Below are 12,238 nucleotides of genomic sequence, written 5' to 3'. Positions count from 1 at the left end.
GCTAGTGTGCTACCACTACCACTAGAGCCACAACTCTATTTCCAGCTTCTCTGGTAGTTAATTGGGAATAAAAGTCTCATGGACTTCCTTGCCCAGGCTAGCTTCAAACAGCAGTCCTCAGATCTCAGCCTCCTGAGTAGCTAGGATTATAGGCATGGGCCTATATCTGGCCTGAAAAGTTCCATTTTATTCTCTTCAATTAATGGAGTGTGGAGATTGGAAAAATCTTGGTAGGGCATTGAAATTGCTACATAGGAGGCCAGAAGTATAGGGCAGTTTTGTAAACATGAACAGACTCAAGGCTTCTCCCATTTGCATGAAAAGACATATACATATAGTTGGCAGTACTGGGGGCCTTGCACTTTCTAGGCCATTGTTCTACTACTTGAGCCATTAAGTTATATTTCATTAAGTTATATATTTCAGAGTTTTTCATGATTTATGCTCTGACTAGAGATCATCTTATTTATGTCTCTGTGTATCTGATGTGTTAGGTGCATGTCATCATGTCTTGATTGAGATGGAGGCTAGCTAATGTTTTGTTCCTGCTGGCATTGAACCACCATCCTTTTAATCTCAATTATGCAGGATTTGGGATTATAGATAGGCATGAGCCATTGTTCCCAGCTTGCATGGAATTTTACTCATGCCTGTTTTTCCCTCTTCAATTTTTTGTTTTTTTGCTTATTAGTTTCCTTCACTGTCTCACTGAAGGAACACTTCTTTTGAACAACTGAATTTCCATCTTCATAAGGAAGGCTGCTGGGATAGGAAAAATAACAGTGAAAGAGGGAGAGAGGAACTTGAGTTTTTAGTTAGAGAATTTTCTCAAATAAGTTTGCCTGCTCATTGTTTCTGATGAGACATTCTGTATTTTTCAATAGGTGGTTTACTTGTTTTTAAAAGTATTTGGAGCTGGGCACTGATGACTCACATCTGTAATTCTAGCTACAGGATGTGGAGCTGCAGCTCATGTGGTAGAACACTTACTAGTCCTGAACAAAAAAAAGCTCAGACAGTGCCCAGGCTCTGAACTCAAGCCCCAGGACTAGTATCAAAGAAAAAAGTATTTGGTAAAACTATTCAAATGTATAAATCAGCCCAGAGGATAGCTTTTTCTTTGAATGGGGGTAGGTAGGGCCAAGTGACTATGTGTACAGAATAAATCTGAGACATTATTGTCATTGTGACTCTAACTGTGCATAATGGCAATTCCCAAATGATAGATAAGAATTCAGCTGAAAGTGACTGAGGTTTGGTTTATGCAGGTGAAGATTCCAAGGGTACAACTCTTTTGAACAACAAATGTACAGTTCAAATGGATACCAGGATCCTGAAACACGTTTTGTTAGACAGGATGAGATCAAGGGGAGGGGGAGTAGATGAATGGAGAGAGGGAGGATGGGCAGATACAGTCTTAATATTCAATGTACATACGTGAAAATACAACAAGAGAACTTGTGATGGGTAGGGATGGAATTAATGGGGGAAAATGATAGAAGGTGTGATATTGATGCAAAATTTATAATCAAGATTAAGGTTAATCGAGATGCTCATAATTTATATTGACATGATAAATTGAACCCCCTTCATACAACTACTCAAAGCCAATTAAACCCAAAAAACGGCATTAGGAATCAAAGAAAAAAATGAATTCCATTTATTCAGAAGTTGCAGCAGTCAACATACACAAGGATGGGCAGACCTTGGTAAGTGGCATGTCTAGTTTCTATTTGCTAGCAATCGTATTTATTTTGCTGTATGCAGTTAGATCTGTCATTTCTAGACTGAAGTCTCTCGAGCCACACCTTTATGTGTGATTACTGTGGTAAGCTTTAAGCCCAAATAGCCTATTTGTTGGTGTTTCCTTCAGCAAGTATCCTGTCAAGATCTCAAATTTCCTTAATGCCAAGATAAGCTCTTGTTGTTCCTCAAACCTTCCTCTATTTCTCCCTCTGAATAGGGCCAGCTCAGCTAGTGAGGCTCACACCTCTTATAGGGTGCTCTGTCTTCTCTTTGTAAGGTCCTGTCACAGTCTCTAGTTGATTGCTGTCACTAAAGATTTCTGCAAAGTATTAATCTGCATTTGCACTTTCCAAGGCTGTTTTAGACCTGGCTTGCGTCCTCTCCTGGGGGAACTCTCATTCAACTTCTTGTTGCTAAAAGAATATCATCAAAATATCTTTATCATATATGCAGAGGCTTTTTTTTTTTCTCTTTCACACAGGCCTTCTTTCTTAAGCTTCATTTTCAGCCAAGACAGATGATTCCTATGGAACACTACTGTGGAGTTCCCCTGTCTTCTTTAAATAATTGTTCTTTATGCAGACTTTCTCTGCTCACTCCTCTCTACATCTTTTCCTTTCCTCTGGCTTTTTCTTACCAGGCACACATCTATATTTCCCCTGCTGGGGAGGCTGTGGCAGGAGGATAACCAATTTAAGAAATGCTCAGGGGTACATAGAAAGGCTTTGTCTCAAAACCAACCCCTTCCCCTGAAAAAGTCCTTCTCAAATATCTGGGCTTCTTTAAAGCCTCTTTAAGTTCTTTTAGTCCGACTTAATCTCTCTCTTTTTTTTTTTTTTTTTTTGGCCAGTCCTGGGCCTTGGACTCAGGGCCTGAGCACTGTCCCTGGCTTCTTCCCGCTCAAGGCTAGCACTCTGCCACTTGAGCCACAGCGCGCCGCTTCTGGCCGTTTTCTGTATATGTGGTGCTGGGGAATCGAACCTAGGGCCTCGTGTATCCGAGGCAGGCACTCTTGCCACTAGGCTATATCCCCAGCCCCCGACTTAATCTCTTGATTGTACAATGATAAAGACCCTTGTTGAGCACATACTCCCAAGTCAGCCTTTGATGTTTTCTCCACTAGTATATCCTAAACTCTTCTTTGTAGTAGCACTTAATATAATTCACTTAATATAATTTTTCCCAATCCATTTCCTTATGAATGGTACAATACCATTCTAATGGATAATTCCAGTGTGTGTGTGTGTGTGTGTGTGAGTGTGTGACATTACTTTGATCTCAGTCATACATTGAGGGGCATCTGGGCTGATTCAGTATCTTGGCTATTGTAAATAGTGCTGTAATAAACATGGTTGTGCTGATGGCTTTACTGTGATCTTGACTGTTCTATTGAGCTCTGAAGACTGAACACAGGGGGATTGTTTGATAAGAGGATCTTCTTTTAGGAATGATAGCAGAGTGGGGTATAGTTTTTGGGAGAGATGTCTTTGAGACCAAAAGCAGGCAGTACTACCCAATAGCTAAGAGCCTAAACCAAGTCATGTTTGTTTGTTTTTTCCCCTTTACTAGGGGGTAAGTTTTGGCAAACCCCCTACTTCCTCAGAAACCATAGCTTATGAAATTAGATGTTATGATGGCAATGTGAGCTGATGTGTATAAGGAATTAAAAACACAGTTCTTATTACTTAGTAAATCCTCAATAAATAGTTGTTGTTTTTAAAAAATGATGATTGTCTTTAGGAGAAGTAGGTGTATCTAATTCTGTGCTTTTGTTTTTGATTACCTATAAGAGTGGTTTGTTCATTCTGAATAGCTAGATAATCATATGAGAGGGTTTGATCATAGTTAAAATAATAATTTTATAAGCCTAAGTTACTTAATGAAATTATTGAAAAGGGATATTAGTCAATATTAATGCCAATATGTGAATTGTTTTCCAGCAGTATTAGTGGATTATTGAGAAAATACATAAAAACAACCCCCTTCACAAGTCTTGGCCTTGAGCAAATCATATGGAAATGATGTATTAAGGTGGGTAGGGAATCCACACTTCTGAATGAAGGAATCGAAATCTGAGTGAACGGCTTTGATGGGAGACACTTCTACTGACTGTGTTTATGTGGCATCTCTCATTGTCCATGTTGATGAATGGTATCCTTTGTGAGGTCATCAATGGCATGACTAACACGACAGAAGCAATGATACTATACTGAAGTCAGTCCAGTCACCACACTCACATCCAATGGACCCCCAAGGCTGCTGTCTCTATGGGGTAGGCAACATGCATTGTTTAGACAAATAAAATGAGGATTCCATTCTCTGTCCTGAATTCACAGGGAGGCCCAGTTAGTGGCATACGGTTTCTGGGTTCCTAGTGTTGTGGAATAAGCACCGGTGCGAACATTTTTAGCAGTACCTTGAGTGGTGATGGTGTGCTATGATAAATGAATGTCTGCCAAATTGTCTTTTTTACTATGAGAGCAGTTTAGGATTAAGGTTTTTGTCCAAGGGTGACTGAATGATGGAGTTCCTAGCCAGCATACAACAATGTCTTGCCCAGTGTGAGCACAAGACGGAAAGGTTACTGAAGAAGAGACCTCCCCTATCTCTCAGATATTCATGTGAAATATTTTCCTGGTAAGAATCTTAATGAAGAGCCATCTTAGAATTTTGGAATTTCCAAGGAAGTATGAGATCAGAGGTGGGGTGGGCTAAACTTTAAAGAAATGCCAACTTCTATTTTCGTATATAATTTATTGTATTCCAAAATTATTTTCTGTAGAATCATAGCAACTATACTGAAATTCTTTAATTCAGATATTGTACATTCAATATAGATACATGTAACTATCAAAATTTACATTTCATGACAGTACAAGATTTTAATATCCTGAATTAAAACTGCCATTATAGTACATTCTTGATTCATTAAGTAATTTGTAGAGTATAAGGTGTGTGGTTCAGACAGGCCTGATCTCCACCCATCCGGGAAAATAAGGTGGGGACTTCCCCATAAAAGGTGGGTGAATGGAAAGAAAATCTTAGGCAGGTAAAATCATGCAACTCTAAGTCAGAATTTATCTATACAGTGTTACCTTTTTATCTTCAATAAAATAAAGGTGATAAGATTTTTTTACAGGAATTTTATTTCTGTTTTTTTTAATTAGAAAATTACAAGTGTGTGTGAATGTGTGTGCACATGTGTATATGTGTGTGCACGTGTGTATATGTGTGTGCATGTGCACACAACTTACTGGAACTTGAACTTAGGGCCCTGGCATTGTCCCTTAGGTTTTTTTCACTCAAGGCTGCACTGTACTCCTAAGCCATAGCTCTATTTTCATCTTTTTGGTGGTTAATTGGAGATTAACCTAGTCTGGCTTCAAAGTAAGATCTGAGGACCCCATAGTAGTGAGAATTATAGGAATGAGCCACTCACACTCAGCTTCAAAATAATGTTAGGTCTTCAATAGTATTTTAAAAAGTCTACTTAGTTCAACATGGGAACCTGAAGAAATTGCTGAGGGCTCAAGATGTGTCTCAAGTGGTTGAGATCATGCCTACCAAGCTTGAAGTTTTGAATTCAAACCTTAATGATGCTGTGCTTTATTTAGAAATATTTTGTGAGCACAAACGAGTGCTTGATCTGGAGGCATTTCCTTTGAAATTGTGGTCTCAGGCAGCTCTGGCTAGAAGAAAATGTTTACTTTTTTTGTTTGTCCTCTTCCTCCTCCCCCAACTTCTCTTTCTTTTCAGATTCCCTCAGTGAAAGAAAATCCAGCAGGTTAAGTGAAACATTGAGGGATGCTATCCATGGAACACAGACTATTTCAGTGATAGAAATCTAAGTATGTTAGCTTATGGCTCTGGCGAGGTCTTCATTAAGAGAGGAAAATTCAAGAGGGGAGTTGTAGCACAGTTTGAATTAAACACTTGTCTAAAGAACCTTAAGTAGGACTGAGGTTTATTGTCCTGTTGAGGGACCCAAGACGTTTACCAAGTTCTCCTTGTGCAGGGGATTAGCTGTTGAACAAATTCTAAGTACAGCATGCAGTTTTGTCAAATACACAATGACATTTCTTTTCACAGCTCTCTTGACTTTATACTGTTTAAATATCCTCAGTTATCTCATAATTTGCATTTCTTTCTTTAATTCCTGTCAGAAGTGAGTGTGACTTTTACATAACCAGTTCCTTCCCTTGTTCAGGTTTTTGGCCGTTATTGCTTTTGAATGGTATACAAGTTGACATAGTAGTGCCCTCATTTTCTGTTTGTATTTCTAGTTTAACATAGTTTCTCAATTCACAGTATCTTTATAATTAGAATTATTAGCAATGAAATCTCACTTAACTTATTTTCTGTTCCCCTCCCCACTCCTTGCAGGCTAAGAAATGGCGTTTCAAAAGGCAGTGAAAGGGACTGTTCTTGTTGGAGGGGGTGCCTTGGCCACAATCTTAGGACTGTCTCAGTTTGCTCATTACAGAAGGAAACAAGTAAGTAACTGGGCATATATTAATTGTAATAAGAAGTTTAAAACTGCTGAAGCATGAGTGTTTGCTTAGGAACTGCTGTCAGAAGTTTCTCAGTGCGATTTAGAGATGTATTTAGAGTACTCAAAATTCACAATTATGATCCCTGACATTGTGTTTCTTGTTTTGTTTTTGTTTTTCTGTTTCCTTTTAATGTGAATTTCTTTTTCAAAGAGCATTATTTAACCTCTGTTGTGACTCTTTGGGTTAAGAAAGAAAAAAAAAAAACGCAAAACTTTCATTTACCAGTGCCAGGGGTTGTTCATTTAGACTTGTTTTGTCCAGTTCGTCAGAGTGTCTGGATACATTCTGTGTTCTTGCCAAATTTGTCTTATGAGAAGGCAGGTTGATGAGAAAGGGAATGGGAAATTCTCTCTCTGCTTTTATGTTCCTTAAAGGTTTAGTTACTTCAGTATTACCTTATGTTATATAACCTTTTTTTTTTTTTTTTTTTTTTTTTTTTTGCTTGTTTGTTTGCTTCGGTGCCAATATTGGGGCTTGAACTCAGGGCTTGGATGCTGTCCCTTAGCCTTTTTTGCTTTAGGCTGGTACTTTATCATTTGAGCTACATCTCTACTTCTGGCTTTTTGGCGATTAATTGGAAATTCTCATCGACTTTCTTGCCCTGGCTGGCTTTGAAACATGATCCTCAGATCTAAGCTTCCTGAGTAGCTAGGATTATAGGAGCCCCTTAAACATTTTAAGGGGGAAAAGCCATGATAAGGGGACAGCTATTAATTTTCCAAATAACCGAATTCATTTAATTTTCATGATAAGCACATTTCCCATATTTGAAATTGATGCCAGGATGGGATTAATTTTGTTGAGGTTTCTTCTCTTCAGCTTTAAATGCTAGTAATCCATATATTCAATGGTTTAACATAGTTGAACATTAGCTTTCTCTCATCATCATTTTGTGCTACCAGCAATGCAGTACCTTCATAGTTCAAAGATTACAGTGTAGGAATTTGGTAAGTGTTTGTGACTAGATAATTTATGAGATCCTGAGTTTCCTACATTTTTGTGGGTACTTTTAAAGCAAAGGATTGCCTTATACTTGTTACCTCTATGTGTGCTGTAATGTAGTGGTGCAACAGATTTTATGGGAAGTGGGTTCAGGGCATCCCACTTACACTTTTCCACTTGAGCCATGTCTCCCATCCTTTTACTTTTTGATTTCCTGTTAAATTTTCCAGGAAATATAGTCCTGCCTGAAATATTCCTCCTCCCCCTCCTCCCTCTCCTCCCCCCTCCTCTCCCCTTCTCCCCTTCCTCTTCCTCCCCCCCCCCCTCCACTCAGGGCATGGGTGGGCTCCCTGGATTCTTTTGCTCAAGGCTAGTTCTCTACCATGTGAGCCACAGAGCCAATTCCTGCCATTTTTGGAGATCAGTTTCTTGGATTTCCTGCCCTGGCTGGTTTCAAATAGCACTCCTCAGATCTCAGCTTACTGAGTAGCTAAGATTACAGATGTTATAAACCCATACCCAGCCACTTCCTTATTTTAAGATTTTATATTGTTAAAAATCGTATCTTATTTTTAGTATTGGAGTTTGAACTTCGGCCTTTCACTAGCTCAGCTTGCTTGGCTCAGTGGATGCTCTGCCATTTGAGCCAGACCTCCAGACTGTATTTTTGCTGATTGTTTTTGGATACAGAGTCTTGTAGACTTCTATATATTATAGCTTTGAATTGAAATTCTCCAGGTCTCAGTTTCTTGAGTAGCTATGATTATAGGTGGGAGCCTAACCTGAAAGAATCTATGTGTGTGTTAAGTGTGTGTTTGTGTGTGTGTGTGTGTGTGTGTGTGTGTGTGAGAGAGAGAGAGAGAGAGAGAGAGAGAGAGAGAGAGAGAGAGAGAGAGAGAGAGAGAGAGAGAGAGAGAGAGTGTCCTGGGGCTTGGACTCAGGACCTGGGCACTGTCCCTGAGGTTTTTTTCCTCAGGATTAGTGCTCTACTATTTCAGTCACAGCTCTACTTCTGACTTTTTGCTGGTTAATTGGAGATAAAGAGTCTCACAGGCCTTCCTTCCCAGGCTTGTTTTGAGCCTTTATCCTTAGATCTTAGCCTTCTGAGTTGCTAGGATTATAGGCATGAGACACCTGTGTCTGGCTTTATGCATTAAGTTATAGTTAATGAACAGAATTTAGTTTTATTTGCTTCCCCCTAAAGGTGGGTGGCATTGAACAGGTTATGTGGGGTCATCCTTCTTTCTGAACCATGATCACAGAACCTACCAGGTTTCCTGGAGGTGTTTATGTTGCAGATATTATTAATGGACTGATATGCTACTGATATGATACTCTTATGTATATTGTGCCTGATGCACTTTTTCTTTTAAAAGACTGCCTTGAAAAATAAGTGTGTGAAGATATTGCTTCTGCCAAGTCAGTTTCAGAAGTTTGGAACATGCAATTTAGGAGATTAGATTACTTTTGCTGTCTTTACTAGTGTTACCTGGAACGATACCAGAAAATGCCATTTCCAAAGGTCATGATATCTAATAGTTGTTGCTAAAAACGTATGTGGCTTATGTCTTTTAACCACAGTAAACATGTTCTATTACAAAGTTTATGGCTTAACTTGGGACCTAAATGATATTGCTCCACCCATTTTTTGTAGATTTCTCTTTAATAATTGATAATAGAATAAACCAGAATAGAATAAACAAGAGAAACTCCCCACAACCAACCAGGATGAGGCTAGCTCTTAGGACACTGAAGGCAAAAGGACTGATTTGAAAACCCATTTTTTCTTTCCTGAGTTAGCTATTTTAACTACTCTGATTTCCAGATAAAATTGGTACCAGTAGATTGAAGTCATATGAATTTTGTTCTGACAAGGTCTATTGAAAAGAACAGCTATGGGCATATTCAGTCAATGAGTTATATGAGCTTAAACCATGTGCATTTCTTTCGTGGTGGTGCCTGTCCCTTTAAGGCATTGCCATGAGCAGGGTAGTAGGTGTGATGTAGCCATGGACTCTGGTTAAAAAAAAAAAAAAAAGACCAAAGGAAACTGTTTTACCCATTGACATAAAATGACCATAGGCCTTCCTTTACTCAGCTGTCTTCTCTCAGAAAGTATCTGCCAATCAGAGCCACTGTAGGGAATAAAATTTTCCTGACTTCAGTAGTCAAAGAAATCTGCCCCTTTAGACACATTAATTGGTCACAGTTTGTTTATAGAAGCTGGTACCTTATATTGACTAAGATGTTTCATTTTTCTGCAAAGTGCTGTTGTAGAATGTTTGTTTGTTGTACAGGGATATTTACCTAGTACATTTTAATGTTTTTTTTTTCTTTGATGTTGTTTCCTAATTGTCTAAGATGATTCCCACTGATAGCATGTGTTGGTATTGACACCCCACAGTACCAGGGTCCTACAAAGGCATCTGTTGATTTTAAGTAATGGACAGTGTGCTACATTCACACTGTCTCTCTGGAAAAGTTCTTCTTAGAATGTAGGCTGGGGTTACATTCTGAATACAAATGGGTGGATTCTTTTTAACAACCTTCTTGTTTTCAGACAATGGGCACTGGTGACAATGGGCACTGAGGAAAGTAGGCCAGTTTTAGAAGAGATGGGAGAATGCTAATGTTGTCATTGCTAAGGAATGATGAAGATACGGACCACAACTTACTTTTGGAACTGTTTTCTTTTGGAGCTGCTGCAGCCTAAATCTCCAATTCCATTGATGATGCTGATGAAAGAAAGGAAGCAAATGCTGATTGGCATCCTTTTCCTATGTCTACCTGTTGGGGCAGAGGTTTCTGGCTACTAATAGGACCCACATTCCAGCCTTTCTTTTCTTTTACATCTTGGAATATTTAACATAAACTTAGAGAGGTCTCCTATCAGTTATCTTTTATTTCCTTACCTAGAAGTAGATGACTGAATTGTCACAATCTAGTTTTTTGTTTTTTTTTTAATTCCCTGCACACTAGCCATATGCCAAAGGACAGGAGACTGAGTAGTAAGAGCTGAATGCCTTGCCACTGTCCTTTTTTCTTTGTTCATTTTTGAAGTGCTTGAGAATTGAATTGAGATCTTTTCTGCAATGCTAGACATATAACTCTACCACTAAGCTCCATTACTAGCCCCTACCTTTATTCTGAATCCTACTGAGGAAACAGCAAGCCAACCCTCTGTAATGTGGGGTTTCTTGCTCTCCAGAAATCACAAATGATTATGGTTTACTATCTAGACCAATTGATTTAATAATAGACTTTTAGTTGGATTCAGAGGACATCTTGTCCTGTCTAATATGTTAGGTGAGAGGAAGTTCATGCGAGGGCCTCTTTTTTTTTTATGCTAAGCTTATGAGTAGAGGATCTTGAAGTTCTTTGGAGCACCTTAACCTCAGGGCTGCAGGAGAGCTCCCCAGTTAGCTGGGAAAAATGAGGATGGCCTGGGAGAATGTCAGAGAGTAATGGCGAGAGTATGAGGGTTTATTTAACCTGTGACATCCAACTCTTAAAAAAAATTGTTTTTGGTTGTAGGACTTGAACTCAGGGCCTGGATGCTGTCCTGAGCTCTTTCACTCAATGCTACCGTTCTACCACTTGGAGCCATAGCTCCACTTCTGGTTTGAGTGGTTAATTGGAGAGTAGTTTCACTGGGACTTTTCTGCCCATGCTGGCTTTGAACCATGGTCCTTAGATCTCAGCCTTTTGAGTGGCTACTCAAGTTAGATTCCATGTGGAAAATGTATTTGAAGATGAAGAAAGAACTGATGGTTTCTAATAGGCTTTTCAATCTACCTGCTTGATTAAAGAGCCATCATCATTAATTGGGAAGACAGAAATGTCCCTGCATCATAGTCGTCTGGATTTGCATTGATGATCAGTCCTTTGGCAGGCTTTTTTTTGTTTGTTTTTGTTTCTATTGCCAGTCCTGGGGCATGGACTCAGGGCCTGAGCACTGTCCCTGGCTTCTTTTTTTTTTTTTTTTTTTTGCTCAAGGCTAGTACTCTACCTCTTGAGCCACAGCTCCACTTCTGGCTTTTTTCTATATATGTGGTGCTGAGGAATCAAACCCAGGGATTCATGTATACGAGGCGAGCACTTTACCACTAGGCCATATTCCCAGCCCTTTGTTTTGTTTTTGATATACGGTTTTACTAAGTAGTACAGGAAGGCCTCAGACTTGTGATCCTCCTGCCTTTCCTCCTCGAGTGCTGGAATTACAGACATACATCACTATGCCTGGCCCCCTTTGCCCTTTAACCTATGCAGATTTATTCTATGAATGATGAAGCCTCATCCATCAGAAGATGACTCAATTATATAGAGACAGTACACAATATGAGTAAGTTGAAAATCTTGGGTAGACAGACATATCTCATAGTTGTGTATTAAATGAAATAAGCTAGTTGGTTAAATAAGCAACCTCCAAAGCTCAGTGACATCATATTTAAGGTATTTATTTCTTGCTCACCTCATACATTAATGTGGATAAAGGACTTATTTCTTGCTGTTGATGAAGAATTTATGGCTCTTTATTTTAGTACTTCATTACATACTAAGTCCTGAATTTAGTTTCTAATGTTGTTGACAAATGAGCTGTATTTCTTTCGATGAGACAGTGATTATTGGTTTATACCAAAGCCTGTATCATTCATTTGCTTCTCTTATTTAGAACCCTGTGCATAGATTCCTGGAAGGACTTTTTCTTCTTCTAGAAATACAACTGAGTATTTGGGAATGTGCCGGAGACCAAGCTTGATGAGCACTCTGATTTCTCTGTATTTTAGATAAGGCCAGTTGAAACTATTCTTAACTACTCTATATGGTTAACTGTTTCTTCTGTGGCATGTTGCATCAAAGCACTGAAATTATGCAGACAGAGCTGGAAATGTTCTCTGAAGATCATCCTATCATTTTCCTTCTAATTTTGGTTTTTATTTAACACTTAGCCCCCAAAGTGGGGCCATCGCAAATCTTAGAGTTCTAACTCACATCAG

General features: G+C 39.0%; 1 protein-coding gene across 2 annotated transcripts in view; it reads left to right on the top strand.

Annotated features, from left to right (window-relative positions):
• Positions 1-12,238, top strand: part of Gpd2 (glycerol-3-phosphate dehydrogenase 2) — a 141,958-nt gene that overhangs the window by 32,876 nt on the left and 96,844 nt on the right. For both annotated transcript variants that reach the window (XM_048345443.1, XM_048345442.1), the window contains exon 2: positions 6,130-6,239. In XM_048345443.1, coding sequence (XP_048201400.1) covers positions 6,138-6,239 — 102 coding nt within the window. In that variant the 5' untranslated portion in view covers positions 6,130-6,137. The remainder of the gene's footprint in view (positions 1-6,129; positions 6,240-12,238) is intronic.

The sequence above is a fragment of the Perognathus longimembris genome, chromosome 4 (genome assembly GCF_023159225.1).
Source record: "Perognathus longimembris pacificus isolate PPM17 chromosome 4, ASM2315922v1, whole genome shotgun sequence".
NCBI lineage: Eukaryota > Metazoa > Chordata > Mammalia > Rodentia > Heteromyidae > Perognathus > Perognathus longimembris.
Note: the sequence above shows the minus strand (reverse complement) of the source record. Positions and strands in the feature narration are given on the sequence as shown.